The 21,198-nt window shown below is 40.4% G+C and overlaps 2 protein-coding genes across 2 annotated transcripts; both read right to left on the reverse strand.

Annotated features, from left to right (window-relative positions):
- Nucleotides 1-858: 858 nt before the first annotated feature.
- On the reverse strand, nt 859-1,788 carry LOC142464591 (olfactory receptor 11L1-like). Its single transcript, XM_075567963.1, has one exon. It carries the CDS (start codon nt 1,786-1,788, stop codon nt 859-861), a length of 930 nt encoding a protein of 309 aa, XP_075424078.1.
- A 17,395-nt stretch (nt 1,789-19,183) lies between these two features.
- LOC142464592 (olfactory receptor 1f45-like) lies at nt 19,184-20,146 on the reverse strand. Its single transcript, XM_075567965.1, has one exon. It carries the CDS (start codon nt 20,144-20,146, stop codon nt 19,184-19,186), a length of 963 nt encoding a protein of 320 aa, XP_075424080.1.
- Nucleotides 20,147-21,198: the final 1,052 nt, after the last annotated feature.

A 21,198-nucleotide genomic window follows, 5' to 3' on the forward strand; every position in this document is an offset into this window, starting at 1 on the left:
ATGTTGCAGTTTCCTATTGGCATGTGTGACCCTGGAGATTTAAACCTTTATTTTTTTTCCCTGGAGGGGACTAGTGGCACCTTTCCAGGTAAGTGGTAGTGGGTCCCTGGGGCAGACATTATTGCTGTTCAGTGATGCATCCTGTCCATGAAATAAAAAAGCAGACTACTATACTGTAGGGCGAACTGCTCCTTTAATGGAATCACGATTATTGCTTTACACTTTATTCCTTTGCATTTACTATTTCAGACAACCAATATGTCATCATTCCAGGTTGACATGTTTTGTAGAGGAAATTAATTAAACAATATAAATAATGAATGATTACTCATTATGAAAGGGAGAAGTTGGCATTTAATAATCATGAGAAATTAGGTCACAAGAATGTGCTTTGTGTAGACCTTCATTGTGTCAATATTATCCATGGCATGTGTAATATGGAAGCGGAGCTGTTTGAAGTTTGTTCACGTTTAATGGTTCACACTACAGTTCATATTGCATATTACATCTTTAGCCATGGCAATAATTAAACTAAGGATATATAAGTATTACAATATACATTTTGAAATGCCAGCAAAACTTTACTGAATTGGGGAGCTCTGCTTTTTTATATTGGTGACACAGAACAAAAAGGTCAGCAGTCACTTATTTAGTATTTTCTTCTTTTTCTGGATATATTTTCTTCTCCAATACTCATTTGACACATTAAGTAGTGGGGTTTTCACATTTACTTTAGCTTGTGGATAACTGGTAGTTGTCTAGATCTTTGCATAGAGAGCACTATACAGACACTTTTAATTTCACATAGATAAACATCTCATATCTTTGGTTCTGTGTTTTAATAATGCTTCAATTTTGTTATAAAATGCCTGCTATACGTCTTTGCAGACCTGCTCTGATCTCTCGATTCCTCAGGCTATATATAATGGGATTGAATAAAGGCGTGACCAGAGTGTACATAAGGGACAAAATCTTGTTCATTGTACTTGAAAGACCTCTGTTTGGCACCACATAAACAGCAATCAAAGTACCATAATATGTAGCTACAACAGCTAAGTGAGAGCTACAGGTGGAAAAGGTCTTCTGTCTACCAGTGGATGATGGGATTCTGAGGATGGCGAGGATGATACAAACATAAGTTCCAATGACAAACACAAATGGAAAGAGTGTCACCGAAGACGAAAAAACATATGTCTCAATTTTGACAACATAGGTGTCTGAGCAAGACAGCTCTATAATAGGAGTAAAATCACAGAAGAAATGATCAATTACTTTGGGGCCACAGAAATGTAACTGGCAAACCAGAAAGAGAGTTGTTAACATTGACATAAAACCACCTACCCACGACCAGATGACCAGCTCTTGGCAAACTTTTAAATTCATGAAAGAGGCATAATGTAGTGGGTTACAAATGGCCATGTAACGGTCATAGGACATTACTGCCAGTAGAAAACACTCGGTTGCTCCTAGAGAACCACACACATAAAACTGTGCAAGGCAGGTAGTGAGATACATGGTGGCGCCCTCTGCCAATAAAACATGTAGAAACTTAGGTATCAGGTTGGTTGTAAACATGATTTCAGAAAAGGATAGACTGCAGAGGAAAAAGAACATTGGAGTGTGAAGGTGATCACTGGATGAAACCAATGAAATGACTAGCACATTCACCATTAATATCATAATGTATATTATCAATAGCAAAATAAAGACAATGACCTTGGCTCCTTGTAGATTTTGCAATCCTACTATCCAAACATCTTCGATTCTGGTATAGTTTTCTTCATGCATTTTCTGCGGGAAGATATTAAAATACTATGAGTACATCATTTCAAACTCCCAATGTTATCTCCTATACTCTATGGATACTTGTATTTGATCTCATCACAGATGGGATTCATAATGAAAGATGTACACTGTATGTGTTGCTATATAGCCACAAAAACTTGGTTGGGTAATTTTTTTAATTCTTGTTTTCTGTTCCTTTAATTTTTCTATTTAATTTTCTTTGCCATAATGCTCAATAACGATTATATTTTGATAGTTTAGACAAAAAGTAGTTGGTAAAAAACAATGAAAAGTTTAATAGAGGTGTCAGAACCTTTTCTTAAATAAAATGTATACAATATGAATTGGCCAAAATATAGAACAAAACATTTTAAGAGTAAAACTGTAACTACACAATCAATGTGCATAGAGCGTTTATGGGACGCTGCATTAAAATTGATACTAGGAGATACATTTGAATGCGAGTTTAAGCATTGTTTCAAACCAGCTTATGGTTAGGGAAGAGAGAAGATCAAAGGCGTAGGATAACAGTGAGCGAAAAATATTGCGGGAAATCAATCGGTTGAAAGAATATAAAGATTTTATTCTGGACATACCAAAAATATTGTATTCAAACATGTCCAGAATAAAGTCTTAATATTCTTTCAACCGATTGATTTTCCACGACATTTGTTGCTGCCTTTAACTCCCTACGCCTTTTTGTTTTCTCTGTACTCTACCACTTCTCTGGAGACACACCACTGGTATCCAAGTAGCCGCTACACTGCAACCCTGTGAGACTATGGTGATACAAGAACAGCCACTGTCTAAACTGAACAGGACAAAGATCCTCACAATCACCCATGATCCCGAGTTCCTCATAGAAGGTTAGTAGGTTACCTTTTCATCATAGGGTGCAGGTAGGTGAGTTAACCATATGTTGCCTCCAATACATGTTATTCTAAGCTGTTAATCCCTCATGTAAGCAGCGTTATGATCTATTTGAATATTGTGCTTTGCCCATTTATGGAGCATCAGACAGTTTCTTGTTACCTTGTTATTAGGGAAGAGTTTGTATAGAGATAAATGAGGAGTTATTGGCCAACATAATATAATTGGATTTATGATTACACATGATATAGTTGCATAGTTACATAGTAGACAAGGTTGAAAAAAAGACAAATGTCCATTAAATTCAACCTATGCTAAATTTAGACGACATATACTTATCCTATATTTGCATTTACAGTATTTTGATCCAGAGGTAGGCAAACAACCCCCTGCCCCAACAGTGAAACATCAATCAATGATACATCTAAGGGGGAAACTAAATTCCATCCTTACTCCAACATCCTTCCCATGTCTACTTATTAGGTAAATCCCTGTATACTTTTCCTTTGTAAAAAAAATGACCAACCTTTTTTTGAAGACATCTATTGTATCTGCCATCACAGTCTCCATGGGTAATGAATTCTATATTTAACTGACCTTACTGTAAAGAACCCTTTCCTTTGTTGCTTATTGAAATCTCCTTTCCTCCAACCTTAAGGGATGACCCAGTGTCATGTGTATTGCCCTTGGTATGAATAGTTCTTTTAAAAGCTCCTTGTATTGACCCTGAATATATTTGTATATACTGTAGTTATCATATCCACACAGGCGAAGACTATATTGGGTGTGAACAACTAACACCACCTCTATGAGTGGTGGCCACAGTGCACGACCGCGTGAGCAATGACGAGAGACCGCGCGGACGAATTTTGAGCCAACAAAATATTTCGTTTTTTTTCACGTCATAGCAAGGTCACGTGAGCGGTTCAGCCAATGAGAGCGAACCAGCCTTGTGACATTACAGCCACACCTCCCCATCACCTGAGATCCCAGTGCAGGGATCGCTCGAGCGACAGTCGCGTGCGACTCCATGCTCTCTGTCACATGTGCGCTTGCTATAAACAAAGCCTTAGATGCTTCTTTGCTAATGTAAACAAATCTAATTTAGCTAGCCTCTCCTCATAAGTCAGATGTTCATCCTCTTTATGTATTTGGAATCTCTTCTCTGCATTTTTTCTAGTTCCAAAATGGCTTTTTTTATGGAGTGGTGACCAAAACTGTACTCCATATTCAAGGTGTGTTCTTACTAATGCTTTATACTGTACAGAGGCATAATTATGCCTACTTCCTTTCCATCCATTACCCATTTAATGGATGTTAAGATCTTATTTTTCTATTGCTAACCCTACACTGCTAAATCTTTTTCCATCAAGGATTTTCCTTATATTCCCCCATTTCATTTGTAACTCAACTGTTTATTCTTGTTTCCCAAATGCATAGCGTTACATTTATTTTTTATTAAGTCTGCCATTTACTTGCTCAAGTTTCTAGTCTATCCAAGTCCTTCTGGAGAGAAATTGTACCCTTCTCTGATTCTACTACTTTCCACAATTTAGTGTTATCAGCAAAGATGGAGTCTTTGCTCTTTATGCCAATCTCAAAGTAATTAATAAACAAGTTAAAAAGCAAGAGTACCAGTACCAATTCCTGAGGTACTCCACTTACAAGTTTAGCCCAACCTGAAAATATCCATATATAACAACTCTGTTGTCTCTACTTCAACCAGTTTTCAATCCAGGTGCAAATATTTTTACTGAGTCCAAGTTCCTTTATTTTGTACACTAACCTCTTGTGTGGAACCGTATCAAAAACCTTTGAAAAATCTAAGTAGACCATATCAACTGCATTACCCTGGTCTAAATTCCTACTTGCCTCCTCAAAGAAATGAATAAGGTTAGTTTGATACTACCTATCCTTCATAAATCCATGCTGACTATTACTAATACATATTTTTTATCCATTAGGTATTCCTGAATATTATCCCGTACTATACCTTCAAGTAGCTTCCCCACTATTAATGTCAGGCTTACAGGTCTGTAATTTCCTAGTTGTGATCTAGTTCCCTTTTTAAATATAGGCACCACGTCGGGATTATGCCAATCTAATGTTATTGAGCCTGAGAAATGGAATCCTTGAATATTAAATGTAATGGTTTGGCTATTACTGAACTTAGCTCCTTAAGAACTCTTGGATGTATGCCATCGCGGCCAGGTACCTTATTTACTTTCATTTTATCAAGCCACCTATGCACTTCTAAGCCAGTTAACCAATTGTTTGTTAATATAGAGGTTTTGGCTTCCTCCTGCGGCACTATTTTTGCAATTGGTTCTTCCTTGGTAAACACAGAGGCAAATAATTTGTTTAATACCTCTGCTTTTTCACTATCTCCAATAATTTGCCTGCCCTTCTCACACTGAAAGGGTCCTATATTTAATTTTCTAATATTTTTATTATTAAGGTACTTAAAGAACTTTTTAGGGTTGATCTTACTTTCTAATGCAATCTTTTTTTCATTATCCATTTTTGCTAATTTGATTGCCCTTTTGCAATTTTTGTTACATTCCTTATAATTCTGATACAATACCTCCGTCCCTTCTGACTTCAAGAATCTAAACGCTTGCCTCTTCTTTTCCATTTCCTCCCCATACAACAAAAGACAGGGGTGCCCAATGCTACATCTAATTGACAAAACATATATGTTAATAAGTATAACATTTAAATACTTCAATAATAATAATAATAATAATAATAACTTGGTTATTTAGTTTAACCCTTTGGCCAAAGCGTCGTAAGCCTGCACACCAAACGTCAAGGTATAACCAAAAATGCAGGTCCTACACTACACTGTGAACCCTTCCTTTTACCTCTGTAGGAAGGGAAAGAACCATAGTAAGTCCTGTTCTTGCAGCAAAATGATAGACCTCCCAAGTTAAAAAGGTGGGGAGGAGTGAGCTCTGGGGGGAGGTGCCACCTACCTCCTTACAACTGTTACCTGTCAGAAATTGATTAACATACATAGCCCAGTAGCACTCTTTTTTGACATAAATATATATTCATGATGTGCTTGGTGTAGGAGTTTGAGCTAACTGGGAATGTGTGTTAATCAATTTCTGACACGTAACAGTTGTAATGGAGGTAGGTGGCACCTCCCCACAGAGCTTACTCCTCCTCACCTTTTTAACTTTGGAGGTCTTTCACATTGCTGCAAGAACATGACCTACTATGGTTCTTTCCCCTCATACAGAGGTAAAAGGAAGGGTTCACAGTGTAGTGTAGGACCTGCATTTTTGGTTATACCTTGACGTTTGGTGTGCAGGCTTACAACGCTTTGGCCAAAGGGTTAAACTAAATAACCAAGTAATTATTATTATTATTATTGAAGTATTTAAACTTTATACTTATTACCATATATGTTTTGTCAATTGGATGTAGCATTGGGCACCCCTGTCTTTTGTTGTATACATTTGCCACGCCCAGTAGTACTCTTTTCTGACATAAATATATATTCATGATGTGGTGGGTGTAGGAGTTTGAGATAGCTGAGAATGTGTGTTAATCCATTTCCTCCCCTATCTGTTTAGCCACATTGGTTTTGACTTATTTATTTTATACTTATAACCCAAGGTTATACACGGATATATGTACTTTTCTAAAAAAAAAAAAAAAAAAATACTGCCCATTTATCTTCTATGTTTTTTGTGCTAAAATGGCATCCCAATTCATTCCTTGTAGATTACTCCTCAGTTTATTAAATCAGTCTAAATTTTTAAGTTTTTGCTGAACCCATGTAACATGGTTTTCATTTATTTCAAATGAGACCATGTTATTTTCACTGTTTTCAAAATTTCCTGGACTTAAATATTTATTATTACTTCTACATTGTTTGATATTACCAAATCTAGTAATGCCTCTTCCCCTGGAGTGCTCATTTGCATGTCATTACCCAGAATCCATAGCTGCAGTGGAAGAACTGTATGCTAAGAGATAATGGGGAAAAACTGGGTTGCAGACCTGTGTGAGACCTGCAAATTTACCAACAACTGGTATTTTTTATTTGCTGTAATTTCACATGCAATATTAAGATTCATATGCAGTGCTGCTTTTTAGTAGTACATGCTTACCCAATATTTGAAGATTGTGGTACGGTAGATTATCAATGAAGATCAGAGAACTCTATTAATGATGTAACACTTCTTCAGTAACTACGAAAAATGTTACTTTTCCAAGTGCCTTCTGAACTGGTATCTGAAGAAGAGACTTGTGGTCTTAGAATGTTTTGAAATCTATGAAGAGCTTTCATGTTTCTTCAATGAATCCCAACTACCATAAAACGTATGGTTGTTAAAAACCATCATATATGCGTAAATCTTCAGACTAGTCAGCTTCAATGACAAATTTGAAGTCACCTCCACTTAATTATTAAGTTATAACCTGGTCTCCTCGTACTTTAAAATCTAGGAAATTGCCACCCTATCTTAATCTGACCAAGAATAAAAGTTGTTCTCAGATGTTACTGCAACTGAGTTGGATGTGACAGGGACCTGGTTAACAATATTGACAGTACATTATATTCTTTTCACTTGGGTTAAAGTAGTCTAGCAAAATCACATTGTTTAAAATAAGGCTTCTAGAATTCTGTAGAGCAATTCAAGAGGATGTGACAATTGTTCAAAACAACCACCATTTAAGTAAATGCAATAAAACATGTTCAACGTGAATGCATTTCTTCTTGCCCCTCCTGTCTCTAACACTCCCTGCACTCTCAATGCAGATCACCAGGAGAAACATACCATGTAGATACACATCATACCTCTTTTGCAATGTCCAACTATGCACTGTAGTAGCAACCCTACTACTTTCAGGGGTCGGACAAAAGCAATATTTGTGTCAGAAATGATACAGTATTTCCTTACAATTGTCAATCTATCATTGGTATTCTTGCTGTAGTAATCTATATTACTCTGTAGGAATTTCTCCTTACTATTCAATTTAATGCTAAAAAAATAAACCTGAAGATTTATTCCAAACAATTATTTGGAACGCAAGAATAATTCTCTTATGGTCCTCATTCTTAATACTTGAACATTTCATTCACATTATATTTCCAACCTGAAGTTCCTTTATTGTTTGTCCTTGCTTCAACGTGATCTTCTTGTGGGTACAGTAGGCACAGTATAGTCTTGTTGTGCATACATAACTTTTACAAGGGATCTTTCCTTGCTGATGTACAGTTGTGATGTGGTCAATGCCTTGTTCTTGTTAATGGAATCACTGCAATGTTAGAAACATCCACTCTGAATCGTCTGGTTTCCTTTTCAAACTGTAGAATTCTTCATTTAACACAATACCAGCAACAGTTCAACATTGCTCAAAATATTTATCTTCCATAGGATCAGCAATGCATGGTTCTAACAAAGCTCAGGTCTGGTGCTCTTCTGATGCACTTCACAGGATGTTAATAAAACACAGTTGTATTGCCTTAGGGATTTCATTGTGTATTTCCATCAGGTGCAATTACTATTCATAACGTCTGCTGTAAAAAGAACCTGCATAATTCTGTATTTGGAATAGGAAATAACACCAATAAAAAAACAATTCAAATAATTAAATAAAGGTTAAGTAGTAGGTCTTTCTGTGTAACAATCCTTATTCCAATTTATTACAACAATTTAAGATATTAAAATCAATGAATGTAAACAATGTTAAAAAAGTTCATTATTAGAGCAAAATTCTCTTTCCTGACTAATTCTCTAAAGCAAAGAATCCCTTAAATATAGGTTCAATATTTACAAACCGAAGTTCAGAGTTCATAATCAATAATGCTCATATTATATGAATAAAGCAGCAATGTTTCTTGATATAAGACGAGCAAAGCAAATTGCTTTTATTGATCTTCACTTGCTACTGGTAGCTAGAGAAAGAAACTGGATCATGAGAGGTCTGCACCATACTCACGCTTCCCTTTGGTGGTAGAAGTCGACACCATTGTAGCTCGATGTGATGAAGACCGCTAGCCTTTGGTCTTCAGTAAAAAAATGTTAACTACCCATGCTTTCTGTAGTAAACATGCAAGGTATTTATTATACTGTAGCTCCAGTGCTCCAAGAACACAGATGGTAGATTTGAATGCCTCTTGACAAGACTCAAGTCTGTGTCAGGCTAAGTCGGGGACCCCATGATAGTCACGTCGGGGATGCTACATGCTGTATTGCACAACCAGTTTTGACTTCAGAGTCTTGCAGCAACTTCCAATATACCATTTGAAGATGCTCCTTTTATATAAATAAAGCAGAATTGTTTTGATATACGAGTGGAGCTGTTAAAATGCTTCTATTGATCTTCACTGGCTAGTGGTAGCTGTAAGAACTAACCAGGCCATGATGTTGAAAGGTTTGCCCCATAGCAACGCTTCTCTTTAGTGGTAGATGTAGACTGCCATTGTACAACCGTATAGCTCCATATGATGAAGACCGCCAGCATTTGCTCTTCAATAATTTTATAACTTTACATGGGGCCTGTAGCAAATGTGTAAGGTATTTGTTGTCTCTGTAGCGCGCCAGGCACACAGGTGGTAGATGTAAATATCTCTGGCCGCCATATAGAGTCACTCGTCTCTTCTCCACCCATGTCACGCTCTCCTTATGTGACTCTCACTCCCCCATATGTCACTCTCTCTTCTCATGTTGCTCTCCCTTCATTGTCATCCCCTTTTTTTTTACTATTCTCCCTCATGTCACTCTCTCTTACCCCATATAAGTCTCCCCTCATCTGACTCTTCTCTCCTACTGTATGTGACTCTATCCCCCATGTCCCTCTTCTGTCACCTTGTGACGGGAGCTTTGTGACAGGCTATTAATAATACACAAAAATAATATATATATAACTGGGTTGAACTGGGACGAGACTTAGATATGATAGAATATAATTTATTCCTTGATAAAGGTGAACACACAAAATATACAAATAACAGGCAAAATATAGACACTTACTTAAAGATTAGGACAAGAAAGCCATCAGGGTACAGGATGGGCCATTTCTTCCATAATTCAGTTGGCATCACAGCAATACATGCAGCCCATGAATGAAGACTCATGCATGAAGACACAGGCATGAAGACATGCAGACATGAAGACATGAAGACATTTGAGTAAGGGAGACTCTGACTTAAATACCATGTCAAACTCATCTCTTAACCCTAGATGCCGAAAAGGCTAGCAAAAGTCTTTGAAGCTGATTTTGGACTTGCGAAGTATCACACTTAAAAACCAAACAGTTCCTGGTTCCTGCCTCCTACATAAACAATTAGGCAATTTAGCCTTTGATCACCAGGCTATGTAAATTCTAGCAAGATGTTCTGCTTGCCTATTACCATAACAGATGGAGTTTGCAGTTTTCACAACAGATTCAAAATCCCATATACACTGTAAATAACTTCATAACTTCAGTTCAGTATTACTTACTGGCACGTGAGACATATTAATACATTCCGTCACACATGACGCTTCCAATGAGACTAAATATTACCGCGTAATACTAAAATTAAGAGAGATATTAATTTCTGCCTCTTAGTATCTGTTAAACCTCAGGTGTCTGTATTCGTTAGTTGCGGGTAAGTCCCACGAATACACATATGTAACTCTTAGCACGTTCAGCCAAGGACATCTCATAATATTCTTATATTTAATAAGGTCACTCATTCTGTAGCCCCACTCCTAAATCAGAGGCGTTTGGCCAGTCTACCACATGGCAGGATACTATGGTTTGTAAGTGTGAGTTATTACGCTCACCCCCCACTCTAGCTTCCTGCAAACAGGTAGAGTGGCTGGGCCATTGATCAGGGCTGTTTCCTAACCATTTGGTAGCTCTCCTGACCATTTGCATTTAGTAGGCAGGCATCTTTGAGGGTAATTTAAACAAAGGGCTAGAATCACTGTTTTAACATTAACCCTTTCCCTCCCGCAGCAATCCTAGTGTATGTGTGGGTGCAAACACTAGGATAACACAATACAGTTACACAGGGGAATAAGCACTTGGATATTGAAGCGAGGTAAAAACACATTACTGGACCTCAGTCCAGTTAACCCCTTGCTTCCCAGGTGAGGTCAGGGGATGGCCAAATGGGGTGCAACCCCTTTAATACCGGGCCACCCCCTTTCGATCGTCACACACCTGCCACAATCTTCCCCCAATGTCAGCCTCTTCTCCACCTTTCTCACACTTCTCTTCTCCCCATGTCACTCTCTTCACCTTATGTCATTCACTTCCCTCATTTTTATCCCCCTTCCTTGTCACTTTCCCATGTCACTTTTCTTCCCTCATGCCACCATCTTCTCCTACGACACAATCTTCTTTCACGTCTCCCCCATGTCACTCTGTTCTTCCCATTTAACTCTCTGCCCCCTTCCAACGTGTCTCTCTTCCCTACAATATCACTTTATCCTCTGGTGTAACACTCCCTTTATGTCACCCCCTATTGTCATTATCTCCCCATATTCCCCTATCCCCCTATCCCCGCATGTGACTCTCTCGTCCTGCATGTCTCTCTTCTCCCGCATGTCACTCTCATCCCCCATCTCCTTCTGTCCCCATGTCAGTCTTCTCCCCATTTCCATTTCCTCTCTCCGTGTGACTCTTCTCCCCATCTCTTTCTTTCCCCTTATTACAGAATTTTCTTTGAGGAGGAAAGTAGGAATTTAGTCCAGAGTAATGCAGTTGGTGTGATCTACATAGATTGTGAAAGGCTTTTAATAATAACTTTAGAATAATAACTTAATTTCATATAGCACTGTTATCCCAATGGGGCTCAAAGCGCTTCACAATTACAATAAAGAGCACTGTATGCAGCACATAGACATTTTTGCAGACACTGTCCCTGCCCAGATGAGCTTACAATCTATTTTTTGTGCCAGACACAGTGAGATAAAGGGACTTGCCCAAGGTCACAAGGAGCGGATACTGGGAAATTGAATCCAGTTCCCCTGATTCAAACTCCATGTCCTTGTAATCAGAATCAGTCTTTACTCACTGAGCCGCTTCTTTTCCCTGATAAGGTGCCACAGAAGAGGTTAGTATACAAAATAAAGGAAATTGGACCCAGTAAAAATATTTAAACCTGGATTGAAAATTGGTTGAATTATAGACAATTGTCATAAATGGAACCTTTTCAGGTTGGGCTAAAGTTGTGAGTGTAGTACCTTAAGGATCGGTACTTGGACCCCTGACATTTTTCTAGAAAGGAAAGGTATACAGGGATATACCAAATAAGTAGACATGGGAAGGATGTTGACCCAGGGAGTAATCTGATCGCCATTATTGGGAGTCGGGAGGGAATTTATTTTTCCATGTATGAGACATCATTGGATGATGTTTCATTGGGGTTTTTTGTTTGCCTTCCTCTGGATCAAAATACTGTAAATACGAATATAGGATATACATGTAGCCAGGTAACCCTCTGGGCTACTAATTCTCTGCCTAACATGTAAGCCCTGGTGCCAGCACAGGCAGTGTTAGGGTTAAATCTACACCCTGCTGCAGTAAACAGCTCCTTGAGTGTCAGGGGGGTTGATCTAAGGCCTAGATACTGCCCCCACCAGGGCTAAGACCTGGGGCCCCTCCCATGGTAACAAAAAGGGGCTGAAGCTCCAAATTCAGTGTTCTTCCCTCTCCCCTCATGGGAAGTGGGGTGTGTATGTTCTATGCTCTTCCTTTAGGGGGAGTGGGATTTATTCTATCCTGGACCAGGGACCTGGTGTCAGGCCTTCCCTCCTTTAGGGGAGTGGGAGCAGCTACCCTATACTCCACCAGGGAGTGTTGGAGACAAGGAAAGACTTCTGTGGCCTCAAGCTCCTGGGGTTGATTCCAGGGACACAGAGAAGAGAATGTGCTGTAAGAAATGCTGTGATGAAGTGTGTTCAATAAAGATCAATTTCTGTTTTTACTCCTGTCTGAGACTACAGTCTTTCAGGGAGAGGGAAATAGGTTTTCTGCAGGGGCTGCATCTATCTGCGATAGGCCCTGTGGGAATGGAGGCGCTGTACCAGAGAAGATAAGAGCTACTGATCTCAAAAGCCTGTCCTGTTCATCCCTAACTAACATCGACGGAAAACCTGTAAACCTGCAGTTGAGCACCACAACACCAGGTAGCAATGAATCTTCCGTAGGGTGGGGAGACACCGGTTACATTTGGAGGCGCTGCTGAGATCCATAATGATCTGATAAGCAGGCAGGCTTTTACAGAAGAATTGATCTTCATATGCCAAGCTGAGAGGTGCCCGGAAAACACTGTATCGGGGCCATTGGAAGAGGAATTATGGGTTGTGAACCTGGGAGCTTTTGGGATCTGAGGGACCAGAACCTCCTGTAAGGGAAAACGATCACCTGAATATCCAACTCCATCACTGAGAGGTGCTTAATAACCACTGTATCAGGGCCATATCAGGATTATGTGTAGGGTACCTAGGATTGCTGGGGCTCAAGGGGACCAGAATCGCTTGAAAGGGATTACAACATGACGATCCACATATAGTGTTCAACCATATGTGCGGGTAGTGGGAGCGGATGCTCCAAGGGAACCATGTGTCCCTGACCTGGACTGTAAGACAGATTTACCTGGTGAGATGACTGCACGGGAGGAGGCTGGATCACTTCCGGTGGTGGTGCAGGAGTGGAACGCTGCTTGCAAGCCACCACCAGAGACATCTAGGTGTCCCAGTCATCCTCTTCAGCCAAGCTGTTCGGCGCTGTGTTGGAGGAAGCCGAGGCGGAGGGCTCAATCGCGATGCTCCAGCCGTAATTTCGTCTCATCGTTCCCGGAGTGGAGGTAACAGTCATCTGGAGCGAGAGGGAGCTTCATCCAACGTTTGTAACGTCATCAGAGGCTACCCCACCCAAGCGCAGGATCTCCAAGGGCCCGGAGGATCTTCGCAAGGAATTGAAGGTACCTGCTCCTGGACAGGAGAAACACGTAGATGCAGTGGATCAGCGGAGCGGTGAGGATGTGTTAATTTCCAAGGTTCCTGAGATGACTACAACCCCGCAGATCGTCGGGAGTGCTCCGGTCCGGATTGGTCCTGTGGAGGAATCCACCGTAGAGGTACCAACCGGTACTTCTTTTTCTCCCATAGATGTCACCACCCTTCATGTGTAACCGGAAGTCGTCATCGTGGATGTGGCCACTGTGGCGGATGCAGAAGTCGTGACCCCCGCTCCGGTGGGTAAGGCTGGTCGAACAATTCTTTCAACAGAGCCGTGCTCGTGGGAAGGCCAAGAATTACAAGGGTGCTAAGGACTCCTATGTTCATTAAGTTTATAGTTTATTTCTTGAATTGTTTTGTTATTTAGGTGTTTATTTAATTGTATTCTAGAATTTTGGTATAGCATAATTTTTATTCTTTTGTGGTTATGGTGTTAGAATAATTTTATTGATGTATAGTTGAGGCTTTTTAGTTCTTTTATTCTTGTGGTGTTTAGGTGCTTTTTAATTTCTTTAATTGTTGTGTATTGTTGTGCTGGATCATTTTTTGTATAGGTTAGCCATTGACTTCTATAGTGGCTTATCATGCCATATTATATGGATATGATGTACCACTGTGCCAATTAATGGGTGGAGGGTGGAGGGACTTGTGCCAGGATGGGTGGTTAGGCCTCCCGTGTGGGTAACAGGGGAGGGTGGGTTAACCCCTTAATTACTCTAGCGGTTATTAATTGCTAAAGTGATTAAAGTGTTAGGGGCCATTAGATTGTATTTTGTATTGTACTTTTGCTACTAACGGAGGACTTCATGGCAGGGGTAAATAGAAGTTTTATTTACTTTATTTATGCTGGCTAGCTAATGTTTGATTTTAGAATGTGAAAATTAGCTATTATTCATATCTGGATAATAGTATTTTTGCCCATTACTGTACTGTATGTGTTGTGGGAGTTGTTGGGGGTAGAGGAGGTGGGTAGTAGGGTTGTTGTGTTTATTTTTGTTTCTTGGGGTAGAGGGATTAGGTAAAGGGGGTAGTTGCCCCAAGGGTGGCCTACCAGGCCGCTAAAGTAATTAAGCTGTTTTAATAACAATTTTAATGCTAGTGAGCAGGGTGTCTCCGGAGCAGAACCGCGTTGATTTCAGGGCGGGACCCCCTGCTTCCCGAGATACAGGCCCCGTTATGGTTTGTCAGTATCTCCTATGCATTTAAAGGTCTCGCGTCACGTGACCGGGACATTTAAATGCAAAGGAGATACCGGCAACCTATAACGGGGCCTGTATCTCGGGAAGCAGGGGGTCCCCGGACCTGAAAACAACACGGTTCTGCTCCGGAGACCCCCTGCACACGTACACTAGTATTAAAATTGTTATTAAACCCCTGCAATCGCTGGCGAGATATGCGCAGGGAGAGGTTGCTCTCTCTATGCAGCTGGGCCAGATCATTGCAGATCCACTGGTGAGACCATTTGAGAGCAGCGAATATCCCATCGCTGCTCCTCACCAGTTTTGTGCATTTTGCTATCACATGTATTCAGAGTCTTTCTGAATACTGTGATAACTACACTTTCAAAACTGGCGGCGTAGCAGGCTAAGCGAGACACTTTATGAAGGCTACTAGCATAGGCCCCAATATCTTCTCATGTTGCCCCTTAAGGGTTTTCAGAGTTATTTTGATAGGTCATTGTAACCATTTCTCTGTATAATCATTTGCTTTACAGGGATTAGTAGGGTGATAGCTTACAGTACTTTGTTCCATTGTGTCTCTGCATGATTCAGTTCATACTTTGCATATTGTGCTTTGTGTCAATACATTCATTACAAAGTGCACTGTACACTGTGGGTGATATATTTGATTAAAATAGGCAGTGTGTGGAAGGTATAATAGATGTATCATAGACCCTACAAGTTTGTGGGAATGGGCCAAAAGAAGGGGTCCCTACCCCGAAACATTGCCCCCCTTGTTTCATTACCCACTTAATCCCTTGTGGTTTTTCCCATCCCCCCTTTCCCTTCCCTTCCCCCCCTCCCTCCTCCCATGTTGGAAACCCAGTAATAGAGCTCCCAAACATTTGGTTTTAAATCTATTTTATTGTTTTCTAATGTAATTTAATTGGTATATTTGGGCATGGAAATAGTAGGGGCATATAGTGGGAGTCTTATAGGGAGTTTGGGGTTTATTTGGGAGTTTTCAAACAGTTTTTTTGTATTCCCCCAGCGGCTGCAGTGATTCAACCCAGCACAGCCCTACTCTGAGTGCGCTGGTACCTGCAGGCTCAACCCCTATTCCCTCCCCCACCACTGGTTGTTTGTTTTTCTTTCTTATTCACTTTATATTACGTTGATTTTTTTTTTTTTTTTAATATTGATGTGCAGCTCCTTGCTAGGGAAAATGGAATTAGCAAGGGAGGAAAAGAAAAAAAGACCTGCAGCTTTTAAAAGCTGTCTTTTTTTCCCCTCCCTTAGCAGAGAGGCACTTAACTAGTTTACCCGGCCCCAGAAAACTTCAGTGATCTTGACGAACGTGTCATCGCTCGTCTGGGGTCGTGAGCGTATCTGCTAAAAATGCTTTCCCTCAGGGGAAGGACTTTGTTGATCAATCAGCTGGTGGCCAGTCAGCGGTGGCACCGGCTGATAGCCATGGGACAACCCCCTGAAATTGTCAGCAGAATCCAGAGGAAGTTGCTGGACTTTCTCTGGATGGAGAAGCATTGGGTCTGTTCGGGTGTTGCGTGCCTCCCTTTGGGAGAGGGTGGACAGGGAGTCCACTCCCAGATACACACTTTACTCCTCCAATACCTGCAGAGATACCTATTCGCAGATCCGTCTGCGCAGTGGTGCGAGCTGGTGACCAGTTTCTTTCGCCAGCTGCACATTATCGGGTATGCACGGCAACTGTCTATTATCAAGCCTCAGGGGTTAGGTAGAGACCTCTCTGTGATGCCAGCATACTACTGGGACCTACTAAGAGCCTGGAGCTGCGGCGGTGGGGTTTGATTTTCTCACGAACCCATGCTGTTAAATCCAGCAGTGGGGCTTGAATGTTTGATTAACCCTATTGCTGCCATCAAATAATCCTGGCGTGAGTGACCAGAGTTGGGATCTCCTGGACTATGAGTGACAGGACAGGGTAGAGGCAGAGTTGCTCGAGCACCATATGGGTCTGCCTACTGCCCGCGTACCTCGTCGTCTGATCCAGAAGATTAAAGATACCATTTCCCTCTACTCACTCACCTTCATTGAGGGTGTACTGCAGAATGGAGAGCCCTGCCCACCTTTCACCCCCAGCTCTCCGGATCTGGGACCAAAGACACGAAAACCCTATATGCTACTCTCGTCCCCAACCTCTGAAGTTTGGGGGATCTGTCCCTGGCATGTTTCCGCAGTATGCCGAGGAAAGGGCTTTACTATCTCGCCCTTGTCGCCCACCCTGATATCATCTGGGGGTGGTACTACAAGAAAATGAGGGCAAAAGGCCCCAGTGAAGGGAACTAAATTCAGAGTTGGTTCCCCGCCCCACCTCGAATCTGAGTTGGAGAGTCCTCCACAGTGCACTGAGCACAGGAGAGTACTTGGCCCACTTCACGGACTCCCCCACCACCTACCCCTAAGGAGCTCCTTGCCAACCTGCTCCTCGCATTGGTAAGCTAGCCATATACAGTATAAGACCAGGAAGCAGCATTTGGAAGGGGAGCTACCAATGAAGAATGTTGCCATGTTCCGGGCACTGATGCACTCCTGTATCCGGGCAGAGTACACGTACGTCGAGTCCACTGGGATGGTTTTAGAGTTTGTCTCCCAGTGGGTGTCAGGCAGGGTGCTCTGCTCGGTATGCCCCACTTTGGATTATTTTATATTAACCCTTCATTTTTAGTGCACTTTTCTTTTACAGTGCACTTGTTATTAGTTTAATTAGTTATTTGTTATTAGTTTAATTTTATATTTGTTTGTCTGGTTTTTCTTTGTTCTACTTGGTTCTAGCCAAGTAGAATTGCCGTTCAACTGAAATCAGCACAAAATTGATCTCCTTCCACGTGTAGTTGATTGTTCACTTTTTTGTATACAGTATACACTTATTCTTGTATTATGCTCTAGTATTACTCTTTGACCAACATTGATCAGTTATTTTAGTTCTTGGTCACGCTGTTTTTTCTCCAACACAGTGTACCCTGTGGTGATTCTGTTTTCAATACAGATATATTTGACTTAATCCTCTTATCCAGATCCTTCTTACAATTGAGTGCTGGGAACCCAATTATTTGTTCTCACACATAAACATAATCAGAGGGCCATGGGCTATTTGAGAAGAAAGGTGTTTTATTGTAAGCTGAACAAATACAGAGACAGAAAGTTTTACTTTAACAGATTTAAAATAGTATTATGAAAATGCATCTCAACTTCAATCCATCAACATATTTTGCATCAAATTTTCCCCACTTAGAAATAGCAAGCGATAAATGTTGCATGACAAAGTTATTATCAATGTTAATATACCCTTACAACAGGGGTTCTCAACTCCAGTCCTCAAGACCCCAAACAGGTCAGGATTTAAGGATATCCTTGCTTCAGCACAGGTGGCTCAATCAGAGGCTCAATCGAAGACTGAGAAACCTGTGCTGAAGCTGGGATATCCTGAAAGCCTGACCTGTTGGGGCATCTTGGGGCTGGAGAGGAGAACCCCTGCCTTACAATGTTCTCCGCTTTTTATACATCACAAAGTGCCTGGTGCCTAAGAAACTTGTGTCAAACCTAAACAAAAGATTTTGTATGGAGATGCAGGCTCTAAACCAGGGGTGTGCAATCTTTCCCCCCTGCGTACCCCCTCCCCCGCTCGCATCCCCCTCCATACCATGTCTCTGGCGTCAAATGACGCAGCGGGGTCACGTGATGTCACATCGTCATTTGCCGCCGCGTTGCCATGGCGACCAGTCGCCTGAGACAAGGTAAGTGAAGTTGCAGAGGCCTCACGTGATTCCCTGGCAATTAATTTAAATGCCTTGGGAAGAGCGCGGTGCACCCCTGCGCTAAAGGACAAACAGTCACTCATTTACTGAATGATCTTATTGCTGATTTGCTGATGATCTATTTGTACTTTTGTAAATGTTTGTTACTACAAATGTAACATGCAATAATAAATATCCCCATTTCCACTACTAATCAAGGTATGTCTGCACAGGATATGCATATTTTCTCTGCTTCAAGTGATAAAAAGTTACATAGTACAAATATGTTTATTTCTTATAGAGCAAAATGGGGCCTGCAAAAATGTGCTGCTTTGTCAAATGTTACCGTTTAGATTTAGGGACGTATTAACTAAGCAGTGCTGCTCCAAGATACACCTTCCAGCATGGCTTAGTAAATATTGGCTAACAGCCAATTCAAATGACAATCACATGAATGGTGTCTTCTTCCAGCACATCATATGGAGTAGCAGTTCTTAGTACAAATGGCCAATGATGCAGGAAGAGCTTTTTAAAGCTCGCAGATTGATGTAAGTCGGGATTTAACTAGGTTTTCCCCTCCACTGTCAGGACAATTCTATAAAGATTCTATTCAACTTCTTCAGTCTTCCTCCCTAAAAGAGTGTCCTCTCCTTCTGTCCACCCAACTAGAGGCAGCTTTACGTAGGGACACATTTCTAAAGCTGTAAATGATGGGATTCAGCATAGGGGTCACTACAATATAAAACACAGAAACAACTTTATTTTGCTTAAAAGGGATATGCACGGTTGGTCTCAGATATATGAATATGACTGTCCCATAAAATATTCCAACCACAGCTAGGTGCGAGGCACACGTAGAGAAAGCTTTCTTTTTCCCAAGGTTGGAAGGGATCTGCATGATGCTGGAGATGATATATATGTAGGAAACTGCAATGCAGATGAGGCAGCCCAATATTATAATCCAAGAGAGGGCATTGAAGATGATTTGGGCAATGTAGGTGTTTGTGCAGGAGAGTTGTAACAATGGGTTAAATTCACAGAAGAAATGGTCAATGGTGTTGGGCCCACAGAAATGGAGCCTTGATACAGAATATGCTGGGATAGACAGAGACGAAGCACTTATGAGCCAGCAACTAGAAACAAGTTTGATACAAGTCTGGTTGCTCATGATGCTCACATAATGGAGAGGGTAACAGATGGCCACATAGCGGTCATAAGCCATGACAATAAGGAGAAAATGCTCAGTGGCCGCACAGAGAGAGAAGAAATGGAACTGGGTGATACAGCCTGCAACTGAAATAGACTGATTCTCCAGAATCAAATCCGACAGCATCTTCGGTACTGTTACGGCTGTGTAGCAGATCTCAAGGAAGGAGAAGCTGCCAAGAAGGAAATACATGGGGTTATGAAGGCGGTTGTCGCCGTGCACCAGGATGATGATTAGAACATTGGCCAGAATTGTCGTGATGTAGATGAGAAGGAAGACGATGAAGAGAGAGATGCGCTTATCTCGTGTGAGAGAAAACCCAAGGAGAAGGAATTCCGTCACACTGGAATGGTTGATCTTGCCTGTTTCATCCATCTGCCTGTCGATAGAGTGACATTGTCAGGTTTCAAATAGTCTACAGTGGTGGCACTTTGCTACATCTCTTGATGAAATTATTTGAATAGAGGGAACATTTACAGGTACAATCCTTTATTTGAAGACATGATTCAAAGTGCTACATAGTACTTAATAAAAAACTGTCTTAGATTAAATTATTCAAAGAAATCACTCAGAGTATAGTAAATATGTGCTTAATCCCAGTTAAACCCCTTTGCTGACAGAGAGACCTATCAGATTAATGAGAGAAAATAATAGAACATCCATTCATTTCCTTAATTATATATACAAATTATACCAAATAAAAATTAGGGAATCTGTAATTTTGCAATCATACTGTGCAAATCAGTAATTAATAATATTAATTTATATTTACATTTTATCTCATCATCTGTATCCATAAAAAATTAAAATGATAAATGAAATCAATCTATTGTTTTATTTTGATATTCAATACAGACGGGAGCTCAGTGTGTACAGAGGGTCAGATCTCTCCATTTGAGGTGTACACAGTGGACTACATTTCCTTTCATATATATTTTTAGTATTTTTTTCTAAAAATAATCTGTTACTTCATCAAGAAGACAAAAAATACATTTGCACTTCTAGTAAATACACATTTCTAAATACATATTAAGACATATTATTGGCCATGTGACCTTATTCTTCATGCAAATAGTGAAATAATTAGACATTTTGAAAAAAATATATATCTTTAACATCCCCCGCAAATCCGATTGTGCAATTGCAAAAAAAAAAAATGTGCAAATATTTTTCTACAGCAAAATGGCAGCTTTGCATTATGCTTAAATATGTTTGTACTTACCCACCCTTTTTTGTACTTAGAGGAGAAAGACTCATGAGCTATATCAAGAAAACCATGTACTGTATTTATCGAACCTACTATTTATTTTTCAATTTCATTGTATTTTTATTTATTTACTGGTATTATCAATATAATTTCAGATACAAATGAAAAAGCACATACAGTACACTTTAATGACCAACTAACAATTAGAAAACAAATTGCA

This window comes from Ascaphus truei, chromosome 13 (genome assembly GCF_040206685.1).
Source record: "Ascaphus truei isolate aAscTru1 chromosome 13, aAscTru1.hap1, whole genome shotgun sequence".
Classification (NCBI taxonomy): Eukaryota; Metazoa; Chordata; class Amphibia; order Anura; family Ascaphidae; genus Ascaphus; species Ascaphus truei.

Coding starts and splice junctions, on each gene's coding strand:
- LOC142464591 (XM_075567963.1), bottom strand. CDS start 1,788: ATGCATGAAGAAAACTATACCAGAATCGAAGATGTTTGGATAGTAGGA.
- LOC142464592 (XM_075567965.1), bottom strand. CDS start 20,146: ATGGATGAAACAGGCAAGATCAACCATTCCAGTGTGACGGAATTCCTT.